Below are 25,330 nucleotides of genomic sequence, written 5' to 3' on the forward strand. Positions count from 1 at the left end.
CCATTCCAAGCATTATCTATCATAAAGTTTTTCAAAAGTTTGAGAACATACTGTTTTAAACATCACTATGTTCCAGTATATCAGCCAGTTTTACGTAGTCCTCACATTCATCAAGGTCCCTCTCACAGGTAAATACTGAAGCCAAGTATCCATTATGGCCCTCCCCACCACCATTGACTCCACACAAACACTTCCTCTTTCATTCCTGATCAGTCTTACTCTCATTCTGGTCATCCTTCTGTTAAATATGAAAAACTGCTGTTGATAAAAAAAAAAGTATAATCTTAGTTACAGAGTGGCAGTGACCTACTTGTAAGTTTAGACCATAAGACAGAGCAGAATCAGGCTATTCAGTCCATCAAGCCTGCTCCACCATTCCACCTTGGCTGATCCCAGATCCCACTGAGCCCTATAACCCTGCCTTCTTGCCATATCCTTTGATGCCCCGACCAATCAGGAAACTATCAACTTCTGCTTTGAATATATCCACAGACTTGGCCATCACTGCAGTCTGTGGCAGAGCATTCCACAGATTTACTACTCTGGCTAAAAATATTCCTCCTTACCTCTGTTCTAAAAGGTTGCCCCTCAATTCTGATGCTGTGCCCTTTAGTTCTGGATACCCCCAGCAAAGGAAACATCCTTTCCACATCCACCCTATCTAGTCAGTTCAACATTTGGTAGGTTTCAAAAAGATCCCCCTGCATCCTTCTAAATTCCAGTGAGTACAAGCCCAAAGCTGCCAAACACTCCTATGTAAACACTTTAAATCATGGAATCATCCTCGTGAACCTCCTCTAAATTCTCTCCAAATCCTTTCCAAGATATGGGGCCCAAAACTGTTGCCAATACTCCGTGCGGCCTGACTGCTGTCTTATAAGGGCTCAGCATTATCTCCTTGCTTTATGGCTGATGAAGTTTAATCCTGATGAGTGTAATGTGATACATTTTGGTTAAATAAGGACATATACAATAAACTAGTGGTTTTGGAAGCATTGAGGAACAAAGGGCTAAGGTGTACAAGTTGTGAAGGTGGCAGCACTGGAATCTAAGAGAAAGAAGGCATATGTAGGGAAGCCCTGGTTGAACTTTATAACAATGGTTAGCCATGTCTGGAGTACTGTTTGCAGTTCTGGTCATCACACCATAGGAGTAATGTAATTGTACCCTAGAAGGTGAATAAAAAGGTCACAGAAAATTGCCTGGGATGCTTTCCTTGGAGGAGGCTTAGGGGGATACCTAAAGAGGTATATTCAAGTAGGAACAGCATAGATAGCATTGATAAGAAGAAAGTAACCATCTTGGAGGTGCCCAATTCCACAACGTACGAGTTTAGAGGAAGAGTTTTAGAGGGGACACGAGGAAGAATTCTTATTTTCCTTTCAGAAGATGCTTGCAATCTGGAATGCATACTTAGGAAATTAGTGAAGACTGATACTCTTACAATGCTTAAATCATCATCTGGATGACTACTTAAATTACTGAGGAATAGTAGGTTAGGGACCAGTGTGGATAGGTACATTATGGTTGCCGTAGACATGGTGGGCCTAAGGTCTTGTTTCTGTGCTTGTATAACTCTAAGACATCCATGAAGAGGTCATCCATCTTGAATGAATTAAGGGACAAGAATTAGTTAGCACATTGGAATTATTGGGATCTTTGGGAAAGGAGTGCCAACCTGGATGATAATGTCAGTACCATCATGGATAGTATGGAGAAAATGTGTACCAAGACAGGTCAATCTGAGTGTTGCCAAACTGGAAACAATGGATGAAATGGGAGATCCACTGAAATCCAGAACTGTGACATTGAAATCAACTGACCCTGGCCTACACAAGATATCAAGATGCTGTGTCTGCAAAACTATTGTGGATGCCAAGAAGCAATGCCAATCCAAAGTCAATTCCAAGAGTAGTCATCAGTTGTAGCAGGGCCTACATGCCATAACAGGCTACAAAATAAAATCAGGCAGCATTGCTGAGGGCAGCACATCCCTTCCTGATGAGCTTATCACATTTAGAACAGAAGGGGAATGGAATGTTACTACCCTCCATGACAGCTTTCAGTGCACCTGTACCCACAGTGACCACTGCAAACATCAAGTCTATTCTCTAGTGAAAGCAAACTGGCCCAGATGATGTCCTTGGCTGTGTCCTTCGACTCTATGTAGATCAAGTAGCTGGGGGTAAGTGGGGGAGATGGGGAGTATTTACATACATTTTTGTCTCTCCTTACATCAGTCCAAGGTTCCATTTGCTTCAATAAGACCACTATGATCCAGGTACAGAAGAAATACTATATAAGGCAATGTGCCTCAACAACTATCACCTGGTGGCTCTGATCCATCAACATGAAGCACTTTGAGAGGCAGTTAATGGCATGTGTTTACGCCAACCTCCCAGAAAACCTCAACCCACTGCCATTCTCTGGCCCTAAACGCATCACAGGATCAGCTGTACAGTAAGAACACATACTATACTTTAGACTATTGTTTATTGACTATAGCACCACCTTCAATACTATAATTCCAACCAAACCCATGTTCAAATTCCTAGATCTGGGCTCAACACCTCCCTTTGCAACTGGATCCTTGACGTTGCAGTTAAAAGACCATAACCAGTAAAGATAGGCAGCAAGACATCCACTAGGATTACCCTCAACATTGGTGTCCCACAGGACTGCATCCTTTGCCCTGTACCATTCTCCAAGTACACTCACAAATGCCAGATTCTGCTCTAACTCATCTACAAATTTGCAAATATCACCACATGTAGTGGGCACAATTTCACTTAACAATGAGTCAAAGTATAGGAAGGAGATAAAGATCCTGGATGCATGATGTCTTGACAAAAACTTTTCCATCAATGTCAGGAAAACAAAAGAACTCGTCATTGACTTCAGGGAAGGGTGGGATGCCTACAGCATAAAGGTTAAGAGCTTCAGGTTTCTAGGAATGATCATCACCAATAACCTGTCCTGGTCCAATCACAGATGCCATGGCCAAGAAAACTCACCAGCACCTCTACTTCCTCAGGAGGCTAAAGAAATTTGGCATGTCCCATTTGAACTTCACCAACTTTGATAGATGTGTCACAGAAATCATCCTACCCAGATGCATCCTGGCTTAGTATGGCAATTGCTCTGCCTGTGATCACCCAAGAAAATGCACTAAGGTGTAAACACAGCTCAATGTATCATGAAAACCAGCCTCCCTTCCATACACTGTCTACATTTCTCACTACCTTGGTATGCAGCCAACATAATCAAAACCCCACACACCCCATACATTCTCTCCTTTCCCCCTCCGATCAGACAAAAAGATATAAAAAAGACTTGAAAGCATTCATCACCGGCTTCTATCCTGCTGTTACAAGAATATTGAATGATCCCCTAGTACAATAAGAATTAAATTTCTGACCATGAAATCTACCTCATTATGAACTTGCATCTTATTATCTGCCTGCACTGCACTCCCTCAGTAACTGTAACATTCTACTCTGTTTCGTTGCTTTCTCTGATACTACCTCTATGCACGCATGTGATTGCACTGATCTGTACAGATGCCATGCATAAAGAAAATAAATCCACTGTATCTCAGTATACGTGACAGAATAAACCAATTTACATTTGAGGTGAATTTATCCTCCTAAAATGGTTCCAATCCACCAAAGACCATTGGATCTGTTGCAGCTAAATATGACTACCAGTCCTCTTTGATGTAATAGACTGAGCTAATGTTTTGTGAGGAACCTCTCGACTGTGGGAGAAAAAGAGGGAAGGTGAGAAAGTTAATGGCAGGAAAGTCAAATTTTGTTCAACATTGTACCGAACCCTGTAAAAAAAAGGGGAGCAATTTAACTCTGTTGGGGGGAGGAGGAGATTGGGTTCAGTTTTTCAGGATGAGCCGTGATGCTCTGGAGCCATCTTCTCTGCATTTATCTTGTGTAATCATGTGATGGATAGATTTCAACCCCATGAGTTCCAAACAAATAAATCTGATCACTTCCATTATTATTTTTGACAACAGGACCTTCTGGGGTAGGTCGAACCAGTACAAACAGCACGGTCTGCACCTGGGCTGGACTGGAACCAATGTCCTAGGGGGAGCATTTGCTACTGCTGTGCAGGAGGATTTAAACTAATGTGGCAGGAGGATGGGAACAAGTGCAGAGAGACAGAGGGGTGTAAAATGAGGGTAGAAGCAAAAAGTAGTAAGGTGAAAAGTAAAAATGGCAGGCAGGCAAATCCAGGGCAAAAATCAAAAAGGGCCACTTTTCAACATAATTGTATAAGGGCTAAGAGTGTTGTAAAAACAAGCCTGAAGGCTTTGTGTGTCAGTGCAAGCAGCATTCGTAACAAGGTGGATGAATTGAATGTGCAGATAGTTATTAATGATTATGATATAGTTGGGATCACAGAGACATGGCTCCAGGGTGACCAAGGATGGGAGCTCAACATCCAGGGATATTCAATATTCAGGAGAGATAGACAGGAAAGAAAAGGAGGTGGGGTAGCATTGCTGGTTAGAGAGGAGATTAACACAATAGAAATGAAGGACATTAGCCTGGAGGATGTGGAATCGATATGGGTAGAGCTGCATAACACTAAGGGGCAGAAAACGCTGGTGGGAGTTGCGTACAGGCCACCTAACAGTAGTAGTGAGGTTGGGGATGGCATTAAACAGGAAATAAGAAATGCGTACAATAAAGGAACAGTAGTTATAATGGGTGTCTTCAATCTACATATAGATTGGGTGAACCAAATTGGTGCTGAGGAAGAGGATTTCTTGGAATGTATGCAGGATGGTTTTCTGAACCAACATGTCGAGGAACCAAATAGAGAGCAGGCCATTCTAGATTGGGTATTGAGCAATGAGGAAGGGTTAGTTAGCAATCTTGTCGTGCGAGGCCCCTTGGGTAAGAGTGACCATAATATGGTGGAATACTTCATTAAGATGGAGAGTGACATAGTTAATTCAGAAACAAAGGTTCTGAACTTAAAGAAGGGTAACTTTGAAGGTATGAGACATGAACTAGCTAAGATAGACTGGCAAATGATACTTAAAGGGTTGACGGTGGATATGCAATGGCAAGCATTTAAAGATCGCATGGATGAACTACAACAATTGTTCATCCCAGTTTGGCAAAAGAATAAACCAGGGAAGGTAGTGCACCCGTAGCTGACAAGGGAAATTAGGGATAGAATCAAGTCCAAAGAAGAAACATATAAATTAGCCAGAAAAAGCAGCACACCTGAGGACTGGGAGAAATTCAGAGTCCAGCAGAGGAGGACAAAGGGATTAATTAGGAAAGGGAAAAATGATTATGAGAGAAAGCTGGCAGGGAACATAAAACTGACTGTAAAAGCTTTTATAGATAATGTGAAAAGAAAAAGATTGGTTAAGACAAATGTAGGTCCCTTACAGTCAGAAACAAGTGAATTGATCATGGGGAACAAGGACATGGCAGACCAATTGAATAACTACTTTGGTTCTGTCTTCACTAAGGAGGACATAAATAATCTTCCGGAAATAGTAGGGGACCAAGTGTCTAGTGAGATGGAGAAATTGAGGAAAATACATGTTAGTAGGGAAGAGGTGTTAGGTAAATTGAAGGGATTAAAGGCAGATAAATCCCCAGGGCCAGATGGTCTGCACATCCCAGAGTGCTTAAGGAAGTAGCCCAAGAAATAGTGGATGCATTAGTGATAATTTTTCAAAACTCCTTAGATTCTGGATTAGCTCCTGAGGATTGGAGGGTGGCTAATGTAACCCCACTTTTTAAAAATGGAGGGAGAGAAAAACCAGGGAATTATAGACCTGGTTTAGCCTGACATTGGTGGTGGGGAAAATGCTAGAGTCAGTTATCAAAGATGTGATAACAGCACATTTGGAAAGCGGTGAAATCATCGGACAAAGTCAGCATGGATTTGTGAAAGGAAAATTATGTCTGACGAATCTTATAAAATTGTTTGAAGATGTAACTAGTAGAGTGGATAGGGGAGAACCAGTGGATGTGGTATATTTGGATTTTCAAAAGGCTTTTGACAAGGTCCCACACAGGAGATTAGTGTGCAAACTTAAAGCACACAGTATTGGGGGTATGGTATTGATGTGGATAGCAGACAGGAAGTAAAGAGTGGGAGTAAACAGGACATTTTCAGAATGGCAGGCAGTGACTAGTGGGGTACCGCAAGGCTCAGTGCTTGGACCCCAGTTGTTTACAATATACAAGTATATTAATGATTTAGACGAGGGAATTAAATGCAGCATCTCCAAGTTTGCGGATGACACAAAGCTGGGCGGCGGTGTTAGCTGTGAGGAGGATGCAGGGTGACTTGGATAGGTTAGGTAAGTGGGCAAATTCATGGCAGATGCAATTTAATGTGGATAAATGTGAGGTTATCCACTTTGGTTGCAAAAACAGGAAAACAGATTATTATCTGAATAGTGGCCGATTAGGAAAAGGGGAGGTACAATGAGACCTAGGTGTCATTGTACACCAGTCATTGAAAGTGGGCATGCAGGTACAGCAGGCGGTGAAAAAGGCAAATGGTATGTTAGCATTCATAGCAAGAGGATTCGAGTACAGGCGCAGGGAGGTTCTACTGCAGTTGTACAAGGCCTTGGTGAGATCACAGCTGGAGTATTGTATGCAGTTTTGGTCCCCTAATCTGAGGAAAAACATTCTTGCCATAGAGGGAGTACAAAGAAGGTTCACCAGATTGATTCCTGGGATAGCAGGACTTTCACATGAAGAAAGACTGGATCGACTAGGCTTATACTCACTGGAATTTAGAAGATTGAGGGGGGATCTTATTGAAACGTATAAAATTCTAAAGGGATTGGACAGGCTAGATGCAGGAAGATTGTTTCCGATGTTGGGGGAGTCCAGAACGAGGGGTCACAGTTTAAGGATAAAGGGGAAGCCTTTTAGGACATGAGATGAGGAAAAACTTCTTCACACAGAGAGTGGTGAATCTGTGAAATTCTCTGCCACAGCAAACAGTTGTGGCCGGTTCATTGGCTATATTTAAGAGGGAGTTAGATATGGCCCTTGTGGCTAAAGGGATCAGGGGGTATGGAGAGAAAGCAGGTACAGGGTTCTGAGTTGGATGATCAGCCATGATCATACTGAATGGCGGTGCAGGCTTGAAGTAGGCCGAATGGCCTACTCCTGCACCTATTTTCTCTGTTTCTATGTTGTGATTTCTGCTGTTCTGTCGTAGTCTGAGATTTCAATCTATTTTAATCCCACTTCATTAGGTAAGAGTTGTTCAAGAATCTCACCATTTTGATGGGTATTGTTCAGAATCTTCCAGAAAGTAACTTTCCAATGGTCACAACAACTAGAATTAAAATAACTCATCTTACATAACCAACACAGAAGGGGCAGGAAGACCTTCAATTCCTTGACTGCAACAATTTACAAGTTGGTTTATATTGTTCATTTCAATGTTTTGCTAAATTTGAACCAAGTATCAAACAATTTTTGTTCAAATTGGAACAGAGAGCAATGCTTTAAACCTGAAGACTTATAAGTATTGATACACTGGTATCAATCTAGGCTAAATTAAAATAATCTGCTTCAAGAAAATAAAGCAGAGACTTAACATGTTACCGAAGTGATCTGTCACACTCTGCTCAAAGGATAAAAATTGCTTGCCGTAGTATATACCATTAGCTGGAAATCCAGGAGTTAGAGGATCTCCAGCTCCATTCGTGAGCAATACATTTCCACGCTGAACACCAGTCTCAGGGAGGTTCCAGCCTCTTGGGTAAGGTAGCACCCCTGGTGCGCCATAATCAGCTGGGTCAGAGAAAAGAATGATTCCTTTAGCACCGGCTTCCACTGCGTTCTTAACCTAGGAAGTTGGAACAAGATACCATCAACTTAAACTGAAAATAAAAGGTTCTTTTATTTTAAAGTAAACTTTTTAAAACTTTTAGGCAGAAATTGTTCAGGCCTTTTTATAATTTTCAAATATCCGGATTTTCAGTATGGAATGTTAAATGTCTTAAAACTCTGAACAATCAATGCTGGAAGGGGAATTGGGAATCTGCTACAATCTCCATCTGATCAGCAGCGATTTGAAAACAGAGAAGTACTCAGCAATTGAAAAGCAAGATGTGCATTGTAGCAACTGGAGTAGTGTGTCCACACGTCACTCAGCAGACCCCCACTCTGCAGACTGCTGTGCTGGTTGATAATTTTGAAGCACTTGGGAGACTCATGATCCACAAGTACAAAAACTATGAGGGTATAGATGGGGTACATGCAAGCAGGCTTTTCCGACCGACTTCGGGTGAGACTTGAACTAGAGAACTTAGCAGTTTAGGATCTGGAAGGGAAAGCATACTTGATGTTTCATGTTGAGACTCGATCTGGACAGATCACTGACTGTCACTTCAGGTTGAAATTCGGCCTGACTTGCTGGGTCTGGTGCTCTTGAGTCTCAATGCATCGTGTGTTGAAACCAATGGTAAGAAATGGTTACTGAAAGAATGGACCCTTTGTATTTTTATTTAAATTTTGTTGGTTTAAATGTACTGAATTTAAGTACAGTAAATACATGTTTATTTAAGCATTAATAGTTTTAGAACAATTCATTCTCATTTTTTCCAAATATAATATGTTTCTAAAGTTACTGGTGATTATTTCAATGTCTATGATTGAAAAAGGTAGGCAAAATTGGACAATTTTAAAAAGTGTTGATCTGAATATTGTTGTTGAGTCAATAAATAAAACCTTTAATTTCCAATGGCTTTCAATAGCCTACAATGGTTCAAGGACCACATCAAGTTCCCATAGGTAGCAAGAAGTGGGATGGACAATGAATACTGGCTTTATCAATGGAGACTATATTCAAAGAATCAAGGAAAGAATTTAAAATCTTTCCAAATGACTGGATATATTTGTACTGATGATTGAAAGTAAAATAATAATAGAAAAAAAGTAGGATGCGTAGCGAGTTAAACTGACAAAAACATTTTGGTTCTTTTCTGCCATTAATTTCAGTTGTGTTTGGGATCTGTGGATTACATGCATGAGTGAGTTCCCCCACAGACAGGAAATCTGTAACATTTAATATAAATTGTGCAAACCTGTGACTGGATACAATAAGTAATGCACACACTTTATAAATATGCACAATTATATTGTTAAAATAAATTTGTGCCTGAACTGAAATAGCAAAAATACACCTGCAAGTGTGTCAGTACTTAACATCCTCATACTTCATATTCAGGACTTCTAAGATGTGGAGGCCTGGTTATTAAACACACCGTTTAAAAAGATTCCACCTTATCAACGTTTCTTCTTCAAAAATGATTTTTGGGCCATAGATAGAAGAGTCACTACCTTGTTTCCTCTGAAGATTTTCCCATATCTGGCAATTACAATCTTCCCAGTGAAGTCAATGCCCATTTGCTTTTGCAGCCAGGAGAAATCCTCATGACGAGCATAATTAACATAGATCAAGTCCCCCTGCACACAAATACAATGAATCACTTGAGAGCACAATGGAGAAAAACACATTTTTAAGTGCAATAGCAAATTTGCAGATGACATTAAATTCGGGGGCTTTGTTGATAGTAAAGCAGGTTACAATAAATTGCAAAGAGATCTTGATCACTTAAGGAGATGAGCTTAGGAATGACTGATGGATTTCAACCTAGAAAAGTATGAGGTGATGCATTTTGGACAAACGAGGGTAGGACACATAAAGTGAACGACAGGGCACTGATGAGTGTTGCAAACTGAGGCACCTGGGAACACAGGTGCAAAGTTTGTTAAAAGTGGCCGCCCAAGTAGACAAGATGGTGAAAAACATGTTTAGCATGTTGGCCTTTGTTGCGGCATCGAGTTTAAGAAGAGGGACTTTATGTTGCAATTTTATGAGTCTTTGGTAAGGCTACATTTAGAGTATTGCATACTGTTTTGATCACCCTATTATGGGAAAGACATTGTCAAGCTGGTGCAGAAGAGTCTTATGTGGATGCTGCCTGGACTGGAGAGCCCAAGTTATAGAGAGAGTTTGACAACACTGGATGTATATACACCCTGGAGCACAGGAGAAGAGGGCTGATCTCACAGAAGTTTATATCATGGGGGATATAGATAGACTGGAGGGTTAGTCCTTCCCCAGGGGTGGGGGACTATAAAACAAGGCATAGCTATAAGAAGGGAATAATTTAAAAGAGACCTGAGAAGTAACTTCTTTACACAAAAGGTGGAGAGTACTTGGCATGAGCTGCCAGAGGAAGTGATTGAGGCAAGTAAAATTGCAACATTTAAGAGTAATTTAGATAAAGACATAGAGGAGCTTTGAGGTTATGGGCCAAACACAGAAAACTGGGACTAGAATGGAGAATCCATGGCTGGCACTAACAAGATGGGCCAAAGGTCCTGTTACCATGCTGTATCACTCTGATCTACATTTTAGATAGAGAAAATCTTGAATTATTATTAATAGTGAATGATATTATAAAGCATTTAAAAGACTTTAAATTCTACCAAATTATATACAAACTATTTTATGACTTATCCCAGACATCTCTTTTACACACATATACAACTGATAAAGACAACTCAGGAGTTTTTGGTTCAATAAAGGGGAGTGAACAGCTGGAACTTTGTGGGAAATAATAATGAACAACAAGAATTTAAATTTAAAGGCATGAAGAATGAAGGGCTAGCCTAAAAATGCTCAGGAAAAACAAAGGTGCAACTTGAAGATATAGACACATACCAATGCAGGTATGTAAAAGAATAAATAGATGGAATGGGGTAAGAAAAGTTACCGGGGAAGAGTAATTTACTGAATTATCGCTCCCAAAATCACTATTTTCTAAGCTGCCTCATGAGATTCAGTTGCCCTCCTGTGCAATCTTGGCTAATGTTTGAAGAGTTTCTGATTCTGTGCTGTTGGTGTTCAAACAAATCACTCTTCATTCTCTTCCAAATCAATTTAAGTTTTCAAATTTAGTCTGGCTCTGTCCATCATCCAGTCAGTAACTTAACCCAAAATTTATGCTTTATCTCTGTTACTTCAATGAGCCAGAGATTAAGGTGCATTAGTTCAGAAAAGCCTTTCAAAACCACTCAAATTAAAAACCCTTTTCCCATCTTCCATTAATTGCAGGCTAAACAAATCACAGTAACAATGAGATATTCAGCTAAGAATACTCAGAATCACATTATTGCAGAGCTAACTTCATTCAATAGTTCTGAGGAATACAAGTTCAATGGTTTGCAAATAAAATAAAAAAGTATTTTGCAAAACCTCTTAATGCTGAGCCTTCATCAGTTATTGGCTTACATAAAATGACCCGAAGTTCATTTCTACTTTGTTTCAATGTTAATCTGATCATTACAGTAATTTGTACTTGGTGAAATCTTTGAAAGAGTCCTCAGCAGCAGACCAAGACACTTCATGTAAATTTGACCAGTTCCATTAAAAAGCGCCGAGTTTCTTAATTTGATTTCTGACAAGGTTTAAAAATGATACAGCTTGACATTGTAAGCAAATTTACAATCTATTGTGGCTTTTACTACACAGCAAAAAACTGAAAACAGCTGAACAGTTATATTGCTATCGGCTTTCAGTTACACAAGCTACAAATTTCACTGTTGCTTTCAAATTAATGTTTCTGAGCAAAAACTGAAACAAAAGACATATTAACAGTATTTTACTTAATTTGAAAATGAGATCTCTAAATTTGCTTAGAATGTGATATGAAAAATTGGGAAGGCTTGGTAAATTGTAAGCAATCACTTTCACAAACTGTCTACACAATATTAAATTAATTGTGACATTAATGCAATGCAGCGAAGAGCAGCAGTTTATTCCTACATTAAATAATTGTTCTACTATTCATTACTTAGCCCACTCTTTATTCTGGTCCTGACTGAAATAAGTTAGATTTTCCTGGAAAATCTAACCGTGCCCTCCCCCAAAAACTGTGAAAGTGCAAGAACATGAGATCAACAGCTGTTTGCAAAACAGGATAATCAAATGATTGGGCAGAAAGATGCAAACATCAGCCATCATCTTAACAAATGAAAGAATTAGCTCCAGCCCTGTAACCTTTTCTTGTTTCTATTTAAAATGTAATTGTCTTCTTTCCATTAACTATGATTATGAGCAGCAATTATCTGGATTGATAGAAATCTAAATTGCTATTGAGACACTCAAAGTTTCTAAAGCACCCAATTTATTTCTAAATCATTAGACAGCAACAAGATGCTTCTGCAGTAAGAAAAAATTACCACTGGCATCCCCGGTGGAGAATAGGCATTGAAAGGTGGTTCCAGGTCCTCTACATGTTCATATCCAGGAGGCAGTGGTTCAAAGAGGGATGTATTATAGATCTGAAAATAAAATGGCAATTTGTTACTTTATGCATATTAAATATAATTTGCACAAAATTAAGACTGATCTGCTTTTTGTTCCTTTTCTTCCCACTTCTTTCTCAGTTACATTCGGTTTCTGTGTAGCAGATATGGTTTAATTTCAGCTCATTCTTTATTTAATCTGTCTTTCTGTTGTAGAGCTTGAAGTGCTTCCTCTCTTCCTTCTTACTGGAAACTATTTTATTTCCTTATGCCCTCTCATTTCTCATTTTTATCTGATCTTCTATAGCTGATTATCCTCGTCCATGTCTCTTATTTTGACTGAGAACTGGCTGTGATTGCAATAGTAAACCCAGACTGAGGTCAGCAGCTTCGGGGGAGGGGGAGCAGAGGGGAGGGGCACGGGGGTGATTTAGAAGACAGTAAGGTGGTGGTTGTGGGGACACGATAGGGAGATATTCAATTGCAGTGGAGGCAAGCAGATTGTTGGATTTGAATGCTATTTACAAATCAGATGTAATGTGGGCAGCAAGACCATTACAAACCAGGACAAGGACAGCTGTATAAATAACATCATTTGCAGAGAGAGCCATTGTACAATGGTAAAAGGCAGCTGATGATGTCTGTAAATTATCAAAGGTATTTGGATATGGAGTGTCCATATGTGCTTCAATGGCAAAAATTGAATTTAATGAAGCCACTTATCAACACTCAAAATAGTGAATTTTGTAATGATTGAAACTGCAATTACTTGCAGCTATCTAAGTGCTTAAAGAGTTTATAATCTCAAAATATTTTGAATTCAGGGAGATCCTTCCATAATTCTTGTTCGTTGTGCTGTTACACATACAGCACATATTGTTGAGGAAAGGGAAGAGATCCAACGGGCTATGGAGGACTATGGAAAAGTAGCAGAATCCAGTCAGTAGGTGAGGTAGGAGCAGGTACAAGGCAGGAAAGTTAGCAAGGATGTTAGAAGAAATGGAAAATTAAGAACCCAGCCTCGACATTTCTTCACTGACATTCTCTGCAGCATCAGAACAACATGATGCAGCTTTATTAGGTGGTGGAGAACCTGGACAATTCGAGTCCTCCTTCTGTAACTGAGATCCACTCCACTCACAATTCTCTTTTGTGCCACAGAAAACCATGCACTTGGTGTCAATTATTCATTGTATTCCTAGGAAATCCTACAGGACATGTGTCACATGCCAGAAGACCTAAACAAAAGTATGTTGTGTCTATGCAGTACCAAATCGTTAGAATGCACCCGCAGTAAACAAAAGTGTTGTAAAAATTAAAAAAAAACTGCAGATGCTGCAAGTGCTGGAAATAGTGTACAAGTAAGGCAGCATCTAAATATTTTTCAGGGCTCTTTGTTAAAACTACAAGTATACCATTTCAAATCATCAAATTCAAAATCCTTCAGTAAATCTGTCACGAGAAATATTTTAATGTAATTTATGCTGTATTAAATTAATTAAGGCAAAAAAGAAAACATGCAGATTAACAAATACACCCTCCCCAGTAGCCTCATGCACCATTACAAATGTCCATATCTGGCTCCAGCTCCAGCAGCCTACACGAGAACCAGGAACTCATGGTTACCTTCTCTAATAAATGGCTCACAGAGATACAGTATATTATTTCCTTTTTATAGGGTGTGAAGCTGTTCAAAATACTTCAAGAAGCACAGTAGCACTGAATATTATTCTTAATTTTACACTGTGCCATCTTTGTAATACAAGCAAAGCTATAATAACTATTGGTGTTACAGATAAGATTTCAAGATCCAATAACTTAGCCTGGGACAGTATGTACTCGTGAAGCATTGCTTGACTTACTGTCAGGTGAATATTAAACCCAGCAAAGAAATGAGCAGATATTGAACAGGATCAACTATTCAAGTAGAGGCAAAGATCCCATGGCACAAATCATGGTGATGTTCCTGTCAATGTGATCGGAGTATTTCACTTCATCACAAGACACATCAACTACTTAAATCAATGCTGCTTGTGATCTTTTATTATACATACACTCTGGTCACTCTACATGCCTGTATTTTGCACCTTTTGATGTCATGAAAGTCATCATACATATTATTTTTACCCAGAAATACACCACTGAGCCCTTTGAGACTGCAATACCTCGCAATAAAATCATGGCTGATCATAAGTCCAGAAGACATAGGAACAGAATTAGGCCATTTGATCCATTGAGTCTACTCCTCCATTCCATCAGGGCTGATCCATCATATTGCTCAACCTCATTCTCCTGCCTTCTCCGTCTTCTATCATTTCGGATTCCCCCTCCCCCTCTCATATCTCTTGCTATATTTTCTTTCAGTTAGTCCTAACGAAGGGTCTCAGCCCAAAATGTCGACTGATCTTCTTCCTATAGATGCTGCCTGGCCTGCTGCGTACCAGCAGCATTTTGTGTGTGTTGGATAATGGATTTCATGGCTTTGTGGCAATGTTTGCAGATGATATGAAGATAGGTGGAGGATAAGTAGTGCTGAGGAAGCAATGCAATTGCAGCAGGAAGAATGGGCAAAAAAGTGGCAGATGGAATACAGTGCTAAAAGGAGCAATACTGCCGACTATTAGCTAAATGGGATGAAGGGTCAAACATCAGAGGTACAGAGGGACTGAGGAATGCTAGTGCATACAAATATAGAAACCATACAACACAATACAAGTCCTTCGGCCCACAATGCTATGCCAAACATGTACTTACTTTAGAAATTACCTAGGGTTACCCAAAGCCCTCTATTTTTCTATCCAGAGACCTACCCAGAAGTCTCTTAAAAGACCCTATTGTATCATGACTCCCAGAAGGTTACTTTGCAGGTTAAATCTGTGGTAAAGAAGGCAAATGCAATGTTTGCATTTATTTCAAGGGGAATAGAATATAAAAGCAAGGAGATGATGCTGAGCTTTTATAAGACACTAGTCAGGCCACACGTGAAGCATTGTCAACTGTTTTAGAAACATAGAAAACCTACAGCACAATATAGGCCCTTCAGCCCACGAGGTTGTGCCAAACATGTCCCTACATTAGAAATTACTAGGCTTACCTACCGCCCTCTATTTTTCTAAGCTCCATGTACCTATCCAAAAGTCTCTTAAAAGACCTTATCGTATCCGCTTCCACCAATGTTGCCAGCAGCACATTCAACACATTCACCAATCTCTGAGTAAAAAACTTACCCCTAACTTCTCCTCTATACCTACTCCCCAGCACCTTAAACCTGTGTCCTCTTGTGGCAACCATTTCAGCCCTGGGAAAAAGCCTCTGACTATCCACACGATCAATGCCTCTCATCATCTTATACACCTCTATCAGGTCACCTCTCATCCTCCGTCGCTCCAAGGAGAAAAGGCTGAGTTCACTCAACCTATTCCCATAAGGTATGCTCCCCAATCCAGGCAACATCCTTGTAAGTCTCCTCTGCACCCTTTCTATGGCTTTCACATCCGTCCTGTACTGAGGCGACCAGAACTGAGCACAGTACTCAACTGGGGTCTGACCAGGGTCCTATATAGCTGCAACATTACCTCTCGGCTCCTAAATTCAATTCCACGATTGATGAAGGCCAATACACTATACGCCTTCTTAACCACAGAGCCAACCCACGCAGCTGCTTTGAGCGTCATATGGGCTCGGACCCCAACCCTCTGATCCTCCACACTCCACAGTCTTACCATTAATACTATATTCTGCCATCATATTTGACCTACCAAAATGAACCATCTCACACTTATCTGGGTTGAATTCCATCTGCTACTTATCAGCCCAGTTTTGCATCCTAGCAATGTCCCGCTGTAACCTCTGACAGCCCTCCACACTATCCACAACACCTCCAACCTTTGTGTCATCAACAAACTTACTAACCCATCCCTCCACTTCCTCATTCAGGTCATTTATAAAAATCACGAAGAGTAAGGGTCCCAGAACAGATCCCTGAGGCACTCCACTGGTGACCGACCTCCATGCAGAATATGACCCATCTATGACCACTCTTTGCCTTCTGTGGGCAAGCCAGTTCTGGATCCACAAAGCAATGTCCCCTTGGATCCCATGCCTCCTTACTTTCTCAATAAGCTTTGCATGAGGTACCTTATCAAATGCCTTGCTGAAATCCATATACACTACATCTACTGCTCCTCCTCCATCAGTGTTTAGTCACATCCTCAAAAAATTCAATCAGGTTCGTAAGGCACAACCTGCCCTTGACAAAGCCATGCTGACTACTCCTAATCATATTATACCTCACCAAGTGTTCATAAATCCTGCCTCTCAGAATCTTCTGCATCAACTTACCAACCATTGAGGTAAGACTCACTGGTCTTTAATTTCCTGAACTATCTCTACACCCTTTCTTGAATAAAGGAACAACATCTGCAACCCTTCAATCCTCTGGAACCTCTCTTGTCCCCATTGATGATGCAAAGATCACCGCCAGAGGCTCAGCAATCTCCTCCCTCGCCTCCCACAGTAGCCTGGGGTACATCTCATCCGGTCCCAGCGACTTATCCAACTTGATGCTTTCTAAAAGCTCCAGCACATCCTCTTTCTTATTATCTACATGCTCAAGCTTTTCAGTCTGCTGCAAGTCATCACTACAATCACCGAGATCCTTTTCCATAGTGAACACTGAAGCAAAGTGTTCATTAAGTACCTCTGCTATTTCCTCCGGTTCCATACACACTTTCCCACTGTTTTGAACCCCATATCTCAGAAAGGATGAGTTGTCAATGGAGAGTGTCCAGAGGAGGTTCATGATCATGATTCTGTGAATGAAGGGGTTAACATAGGAGGAGCATTTGGCAGCTTTGGGCCTGTACTCACTAGAATTTTGAAGAATGCCAGGGGATCTCATTGAAACCTACTGAACGTTGAAAGGGCAGATGTGGAAAGGATGTTTCCTATGGTGGGGGTATCCAGAACTAGAGAGCACAGCCTCAAAATTGAGGGACGACCCTTTAGAACAGAGGTAAGAAGCAATTTATTTTTACCCAGAGAGTAGTAAATCTGTGGAATGTTCTGCCACAGACTGCAGTGGAGGCCAAGTCCATGGGTATATTTAAGGTGGAAGTTGAAAGTTTCCTGATCGGTCAGGGCATCAAAGGGTATGGTGAGAAGACAGGTGTATGGGGTTGAGTGGGATCCGGGGTCAGCCATAATGGAATGGTGGAGCAGCAGACTTAATGGGCTCAATGGCCTAATTCTACTCCTATGTCTTTTGGAATGAGCATCATGGTTTGAAGCTGCTTTGATGTATCAGGGCCTGGATAGTTCGCAGTTGTTTAGTAAACAATTAATTCAAAATTGTGTTAAGGCATTTTACAGAGTATGTCAGGATATCAGTCCTTCCCCTGTGTTACGAACCCCGTAACTGGGTCACTTACCAGCAAAGATAGAGAGGTCCGTTGAAGTCTGATGGTGCTATTTTTAAACGTTTTTATTTATAAAGGGGCACAAAAGTAAGGTTAATACAAACATTCAGATAATATACGTCGTCAATACTCAATCTAAAGCGCAGGTATAGTGATAATCATCAATAAGAAGTAGCTCTATCGTTTTGTCTAGGGGTAAAAATATTGTCCGATGGAAATATAAAAGTCTTTCAAGTTCATGCAGGCTTTTAGCCGTTTGGGGACCGCTGGGTTTCACTTGTTGGAGAGAGAGAGATTTTTGGTGAGAAAAGAAACTTGCCAGTCTGTTGGACGCAAACCGTTGAATCGGGAACGTGGGTTCCCCGTTGTCAGTTCGAAGTCCTTTTTGGTGTTATCAGCCACCCGTTCCCCAGGCAAGGGGAAACGAACCACACGTGGCTTCCGAATAGCTTCCCGTTACCACCGGAGCGATGAGCGATGGTGTCTCCTTCTGGTGCGTCGCTAGGGGACTGCCTCCTGCAGCCCCTCTTTTATCTTGACTTGCAGAGTTGTAGCTGTCAATCAAGGTGGGGTGATACAATCCCCACCCCACATCGCCCGAGGGTGTGCACGTTGCCCTGATAGCTGGCACGTAGCATAGGGTCGCAATCCACAAAGGTGTCTCCAAGAAACAATGGTCAAAATCCGTTGCGTTGTCTTTCTGAGGATTCTCTCTCATTTCCTGGGTCCAAGACCTGAATTACTAGCGATCTTGCGATTCTCAGGAAGGAGGGGGCTGGGATCATAACACCTGAAACTAATGGAAGTTGGATAATGCAACAGCACAATGGTCCAAAAGACCATAGTAAATCATCAGAATAGTTTAAAGAGAAGAAAATTTGTGTTTTGGAATGGCCAAGTCAAAGTCCTGACCTTAACCTTATAGAAATGTCGTGAAGCAAGCAGTTCATGCCAGAAGCCCACCAACATTCCAGAGTTGAAGCTGTTTTGTAAGGAGAAATGGCCCCACCTTCCCTTCTGAGCCACAGAGTCAGACTCTGTACCAAAGACCTGGTTACTGCAGCTTCTCCCAGTAGGTTGTTCCCACCTACCCCACCCCCAAATAGTTTTCAGACTGGCATACTTGTTATTGATGAGAATGACCACAGGGGTACTTCACATTGTTTGCCTATTCCCTTTCCCTCTTCTGACAGTCACCCAGATATCTTCCTCCTGGAACTTAAGTCACCTCCCTCTAGCTCCTATCTACCACCTTATTTCCCCGTTTGATCCAAATGTCATCCAGCTGTGGTTCCAGTTCCTTAACGTGGTCTCTAAGGAAATACAGCTTGATGGACTTCATGCAGATGTGGTCTCCCAAATTTCCCACATCTCACATAAGGAACATGCCACTACCTCCAGATCCATTCTCAGCACACCAGCTCTGTATATAAAGGGAAAAAAAACACCTACCGGAAACTTACTTTCTTACACCTGTGCCTGTCCAAGATGACTTTCACTCAAGCTTTCTGAGCCAAAGCTGAACCACTCTAACAAAGCCCCATTCCAACAATGGCTGCTCAGCTTACACCTTCTTTATTTTTAAAATCGGTCTCACACTGATTTCAGCATGCCAACAAGAAACTGAAAGCTCCAGAGCTCTTTTTAAATTTCATGATGCATCACCAATGAGCGTCCTATCACACTTATTTCAGCCTGCTGACTGAATCAGAGACTCAGTGGGTCACAGGGCTTTCTGCAATTGTCCCTTGTCCATATCCTTGAAAATTATTGGTTATTAAGAAAAATCATGTAAATCTCATACTTAGAATTAAGAGGTGGCTAAGAATTATTTGTTATTTATAGAACTGCTTCCTGACTTTGCTTCTGAAAGGCCTGTCTCCAAGTTTTAGACTATGCCCACTCTAAAATCTCCAATCAATGGAAATTCTTACACAATGATTATTTCAGATAATAAAACAAAAACTGCTTTGATGAAGGGACTCAGACCTGACACACTGCTGCTTCTTCCATTTCCACAGATGTGGCCTGATGCCTTGAGTCTTTACAGCACTGTGTTTTTATCTTAGATTTTCAGCATCTGCAGTTTTTGTTTTGATGTATTAATAGCCAAATGTTTATTATCATCCCCTAGTTTACAGACATCAATGGGGTCTTCATGACACAACTATATAGAGGTCACTGGTTGGCAATTATGCTCTTGCTGATTTACTATTTGCACACATCTTTCACTCTTATAAACAGATCAGCTGATTTGGCAAAACTGTATTCCAATTGATTAGGAGACTTAATTTTGGAAAGCAGCCACCCTTAACTCAATCAGAAAAATAAAATTGCTCACAGTGCTCAGTGCTGTGACAGGGAGAAGGATATAGAAAGCTTATGAATTTAAACATGGATTTTGATATCAATCAATAAAAAAGCCAACAAGTTGGCTGAAACCCAGCTACTGGAGAGAAGAAAACAATGCCTAGAATGTAAATTCCAAAATACTGAGCTCCAGCAATGACAAGTGTTACTGTCAATAATTACATTGCTTCACAGAATACAAATTATTAATCGTGCAAAACTTCAGAATAACCAATAATAGATGAAGCAAATATTTTGAATACAAGACGTTTCACTTTACCGAATGTCCATTTTCATTATTGATAGAGATGTAATTAGGACTGCTTTTGTTTGGGTAAGACAACAAGACATCATATTCTGCCAATTCAACTGAATCCAGACCCCAGTTCTTCCATTGTCTTTGTATCTCTTGGGCTAACTGGAGATTCTTCATAGTGCCAGCTGAATGAGGAAATTGCGTCCAATTCCTGATTAAAACAAAATTAAGACTCATCAGTAATCAAGCGCTGATCCATCTGCCAAGTAAAAGCAACGTCTAAGTACACAGAATGGTTTGGATCCTGTTGAAGGGTCTCAGCAGGGAACATCGACTGTTTACTCTTTTCCATAGATGCTGCCTGGCCTGCTGAGCTCCTCCAGCATTTTGTGGGTGATGCTTGGACTTGACAACATGCAATAGAAATTGAATTGTTCCATGATTTCATTAAAACCTGCTCAACTTGAATTGCCTGGCTTATCTATCATTCTTCACAATCTAAAGCCACATTAATTAAGGGAGCAAATTAATTTCTTGCCGGTGAACTTTAGCCTCAGTACAACAAATCTGAGCATTAATTCCTAGAAATGTTCATTTCAAATTTTAATGCTCGGTTGGAACAATATATTTCAATTAGTTTTAAAATAATTTAACATGATAAAATAAAATCTAAGGGTTAAATCATTTAAGGTTCACAATATTCACAATATGTCAACAGGATGATCAGCTTTGCTGTCAACTAAAATAAGACAGAAGAACAACCAGTTTTAAGGCAGTAATAAATTAAACCTTTGTAATTATTCAGTACAAGGCTTCCCCAAGTTCGGAGTTGGGTCAAGTTGGCAAATTATGTGAAATATTCTCACCTGTTCCTCATTTCAGACTCAGAATATGATTTCAGCATTTACATGTAATGTAATACTCGTGGTGGAAGTGCAGAATCTAATAATTGCAGTATCAGCCTTAGTTTTAAAATGTCAACGTTGAGCTCAATGCCCTAATTAATTTCCTTTGCTTTACCATTCAACCTCCTGGCCATGTGAAATTCATTACACTGATAAACATCTACCGTGTTAGGAACACAAATTTGAAAATGCAGTCTAAAAGAGTTATAGTTCCATTATGGAACACCACTCTGCTTTGGATGTTTGCTATCTGTTTCTCCAGTTCTTTTGAGTTTCTGGAACTTGTGCACTCTGTCCACAACTTAATTTCCTGCACTCTAATTCTTTTGATTCACCTGCATGTATGTTTCCGTTAGATTTCACCTCATGCCTTTTTGTACAGCAACTTCATTTGGTCTGCTGTCAGGCTTCATAACTAATTGAATAACTGACAATTGCTTCACTAACACACAGTCACCAAGGAGCAAAACAATTGCATGCACATTCATGCTGTCAAATTTCCCATCTGATTTTAAATGTCTGAGTTAATTATAAAATTGGTAATGTGAAGGATTCTTTTCATATTTTTAGATGGTACAAGAAGTTGTACAAGACTGAATTGTTATTTGGTCCCATATTGCTTTCAAAGGATCGGATCACATTTACTCTAGCAAGCCATACCGTAATCTAAAACAAAAGAGAAAATTGACCGACTTTTCGGTGATATGCTGAAAAGAAAAATATGCATTTTGAACTGAAAGAGTTTCAAAGAAACACATTTCACTTTAACTGTTCAACAACAGCACAAGATGTGTTAGGAAAGGGGTAGCAAGCCTTTTCTGAGACCATGCCCCCATTGGTGATAACCTTCTAAAAAATTATCATTAATGAAATACAATAATTATGGACTTTAAGGAAAAAGGACGAGTCCTGTTCTTTATTTATGTGTTCATTGTTTTATTATATTTACATTGTTTTAATAAAAGTATAACAGACCAATTGAAATGAATGAAGCATTTTCAAAAACCTGTTCAAGATTAATCTGTTTAAAAAATTGAAAACGTCATAATTTATATTCATTATTATTGTGCCTCAGAACATAGTATTCTGAACAATCTGAAAAGGGTAAATACAATTTAAAAACCTCATAGATAAATTTAAATAAGACTTTTACCAATACAAGTGTTATTGCAAAAAACTAAATATTTTAGGTGTTAAATTATAGACAGTACTTACCATTGTAACCCAATGTTCAGTGTTCAATATCAAATAACTAGAAGATATAGGCAGTCTGAAACCAATGCCAATTGGCCCAGCTGTTTACTATCCAAACTACTTATGGATACAGCAGATCTGCGAGGATTTCAAAACATATCATCTCTCACATGTTCTCGCAATTGACTGGCTGGCAGCAAGCCGGCATGAGATGTTTCCTGAGAAAATATCTCTAGGGACTCAGATGGCAAAAAAAAAAATTTGTTGCTCCATTTAACAGTAAAGATATTCATTATGCATCTTTTTATTATGGATGGGGTTTAAAGAATCACCGGGTGGCACTACATGCCACATGCCAACAATTTTTTTTTTTTGTGCATGCTAGCTTGGTTTGTTACCTGTCAAGATTTCATTGGTAGAAACAGATAGAGATTGAAATTAGCTAACCATCTCATGAGTTATGACACTTCCGTCGTTGCTTTACAGCACAGAAATAAGCCCTTAGTCTAACTAATTTAAACTAACCAAGTCGCTAGTCCCAAGTCTCGTTGCTTGCATTTGACCCATATCCTCCCTAGCCACGTATCTGTCTAAATGACTTATACACGTCTCTACAGGTTCTTCTGGTAGCTTTTTTCATATACCCACCAGTCTGGGTACAAAAGTTGCCCCTTGGGTACCCCGCTCATCTTTCACCTACACCTTTCATGATTTTATATAGTGCTAAAACATCATCCCTCAGCCTCTTATGTTCCGGGGAAAAGTCATTCCAGTCTATCCAGCCTCTTCATATAACTGAAGTACTCTAGTCTCATTAATATCCACATCTGCATCCTCTCCAGCTAAATAATATCCTTTCTTTCGCTGGGACTTGAAAAAGACTGACAATACCAAAGTGGTCATCCTCCTCCTCTTATCCACCCACAGAGTTTCATTGAACGGTTAATGGAAGAAGTACTGCTATAATGTTCTCCCTAATCAAAAATGCAACTCTTTCTCCTCCTTTATGTCTGCCTCTATCATGCATGGTGCATCTGTCCTCTATAGCACTGGGCTGCCAGTCCTGCCCCTCTGTCAACCAGGCTTATCTACTGGGTATAAATCACAGTCCAATGTACATATCCATGCCCAAGTTCCTCTGCTGTACCAATCAGAGTTCTTGCATTAAAATGCAGTTTGGATTATCAAACCTTCCTCAGACCCTGTCCAGCCCCTGCTGTTCTGTCATCTGAACTTGCTCATTTTAAAACTTGTATTTCCCTCAACTTTCCCAACTACCACAAAACTGCTTTGGATTCCAACCCATTGCCACATAGACACACCCTCCCAAGTCACACTAGCATTCTTCCCAATGAATACAATGATCTCCCTCCAGTTAAGGTGCAACTCATACATCTTGTACAAGTCCCACATGCCCCTGAAGCAAGCCTACTGATCCATATATCTAAAATTTTCCCATACCAACTTCTTTGCCACCCATTTGATTGTAATAACTTCTAGTTTTTGCCTTGCTAGCTCAACACTAGAGTTTTTTTAAGCTACCTGCCCAACTCCCTAAAATTTCTTTGCATGACCTCATTTTTCTTTCCACCTACTGTACGCCAGATAGGGACCACGACCTACCCCTGCTCAACTTCCTCTTTCAGAATATCTTGCACCAGCTCAGAGACATCCTTAGCTCTCGCATCAAAAAGGCAAGACCTTTGTAGAGTCCTGCACATAGCCACAAAAATATCTAACTGAAGAGTCCCTTATCACTGTTGGTTGCCTATACTTTGCCTAACCTGCCTTACAGCAGAGCTAGTCAAGATTCTTCCCAAAGAGGTTATCTCCCAATCCCCACCACCACAAAAACAATATGCAAAACTGGATTTCCCAGTACCCACCCATTTGAATTTGACTTCCCATTTTGATGTAGATTGGGGGACTGCTTTGTTGAGCACCTTTGCTCCATCGGCCACAAAAGATGGGACATCCCTATGGCCACCTATTCAATTTGATTTCCCAATCCCATTCCAACAGCTCATACGTCAACCTGGTATATTTGAGAGGGAAATACTACAGTAGACTCCTCCATTACTTGCCCACATCTTGTATTGGTCCCGTTTGGTGTGACCACCTCGTAGAAACTACTGTGTCACTGTCTTCTGTATACTCTTAAACCCAGCTACTGCTCTGAGCAATCCTGAGAGGAGCTGTGGCTAGATATACTTCCTGCAAATGTAATCACCAGAAATACTACACTGCTCCCTGATCTCCTGCAGTACCTGTCAGGAGAGGCAGACAAGAACCAGAATCAGGTTTAATATCAGACAAATGTTGTGACATTTGTTGTGTTACAGTAGCAATACACTGCAATACATCGTAAGAAAAATAAAAATTACAAGTATATATAATAATAAATTAAATAAGTAATGCAAAAAGAGAGGGTGGAAAAAAATGCTGAGAAGTTGCTCTTGGGTTCACTGTCCATTCAGAAATCTGATGGTGAGGGAGAAGAATCAGATCCTGAAATGCCGAGTGTCTTCAAGTTCCAGTACCTCCTCCTTGATGGTAGCAATAAAAAGAGGGCATGTCCTGGGTGATAGGAGTCCTTAATGATGGATGCCTCCCTCTTGAGGCATTGCTTTTTGAAGGTATCCTGGAAGCTGGTGTCCATGATGGAGCCGGTTGAGTTTACAACTTTCTGCAACTTTTTCCCGATCCTGTGCAGTTGTCCCTCCATTCTAGACAGTGATAGAACTATTAGAATACTTTTCATAGTACATCTGTAGAAATTTGTGTGTCTTTGGTGACATACAAATCTTTCTCAAACACCTAATGAAATATAGCTACTATCATGCCTTCTTTATAATTGCATCAAAATGTTGGGAT

At 40.3% G+C, this 25,330-nt stretch overlaps 1 protein-coding gene across 1 annotated transcript in view; it reads right to left on the reverse strand.

Annotated features, from left to right (window-relative positions):
- Positions 1–25,330, reverse strand: part of naalad2 (N-acetylated alpha-linked acidic dipeptidase 2) — a 112,697-nt gene that overhangs the window by 68,364 nt on the left and 19,003 nt on the right. Inside the window, exons 3-6 of the mRNA XM_073043352.1 lie at positions 20,382–20,568; positions 12,270–12,371; positions 9,360–9,485; positions 7,677–7,863 (exon numbers count right to left, since the gene is read on the reverse strand). Of these exons, the coding sequence (XP_072899453.1) occupies positions 7,677–7,863; positions 9,360–9,485; positions 12,270–12,371; positions 20,382–20,568 (602 nt within the window). The remainder of the gene's footprint in view (positions 1–7,676; positions 7,864–9,359; positions 9,486–12,269; positions 12,372–20,381; positions 20,569–25,330) is intronic.

Source organism: Hemitrygon akajei, chromosome 4, assembly GCF_048418815.1.
Source record: "Hemitrygon akajei chromosome 4, sHemAka1.3, whole genome shotgun sequence".
Taxonomy (NCBI): domain Eukaryota; kingdom Metazoa; phylum Chordata; class Chondrichthyes; order Myliobatiformes; family Dasyatidae; genus Hemitrygon; species Hemitrygon akajei.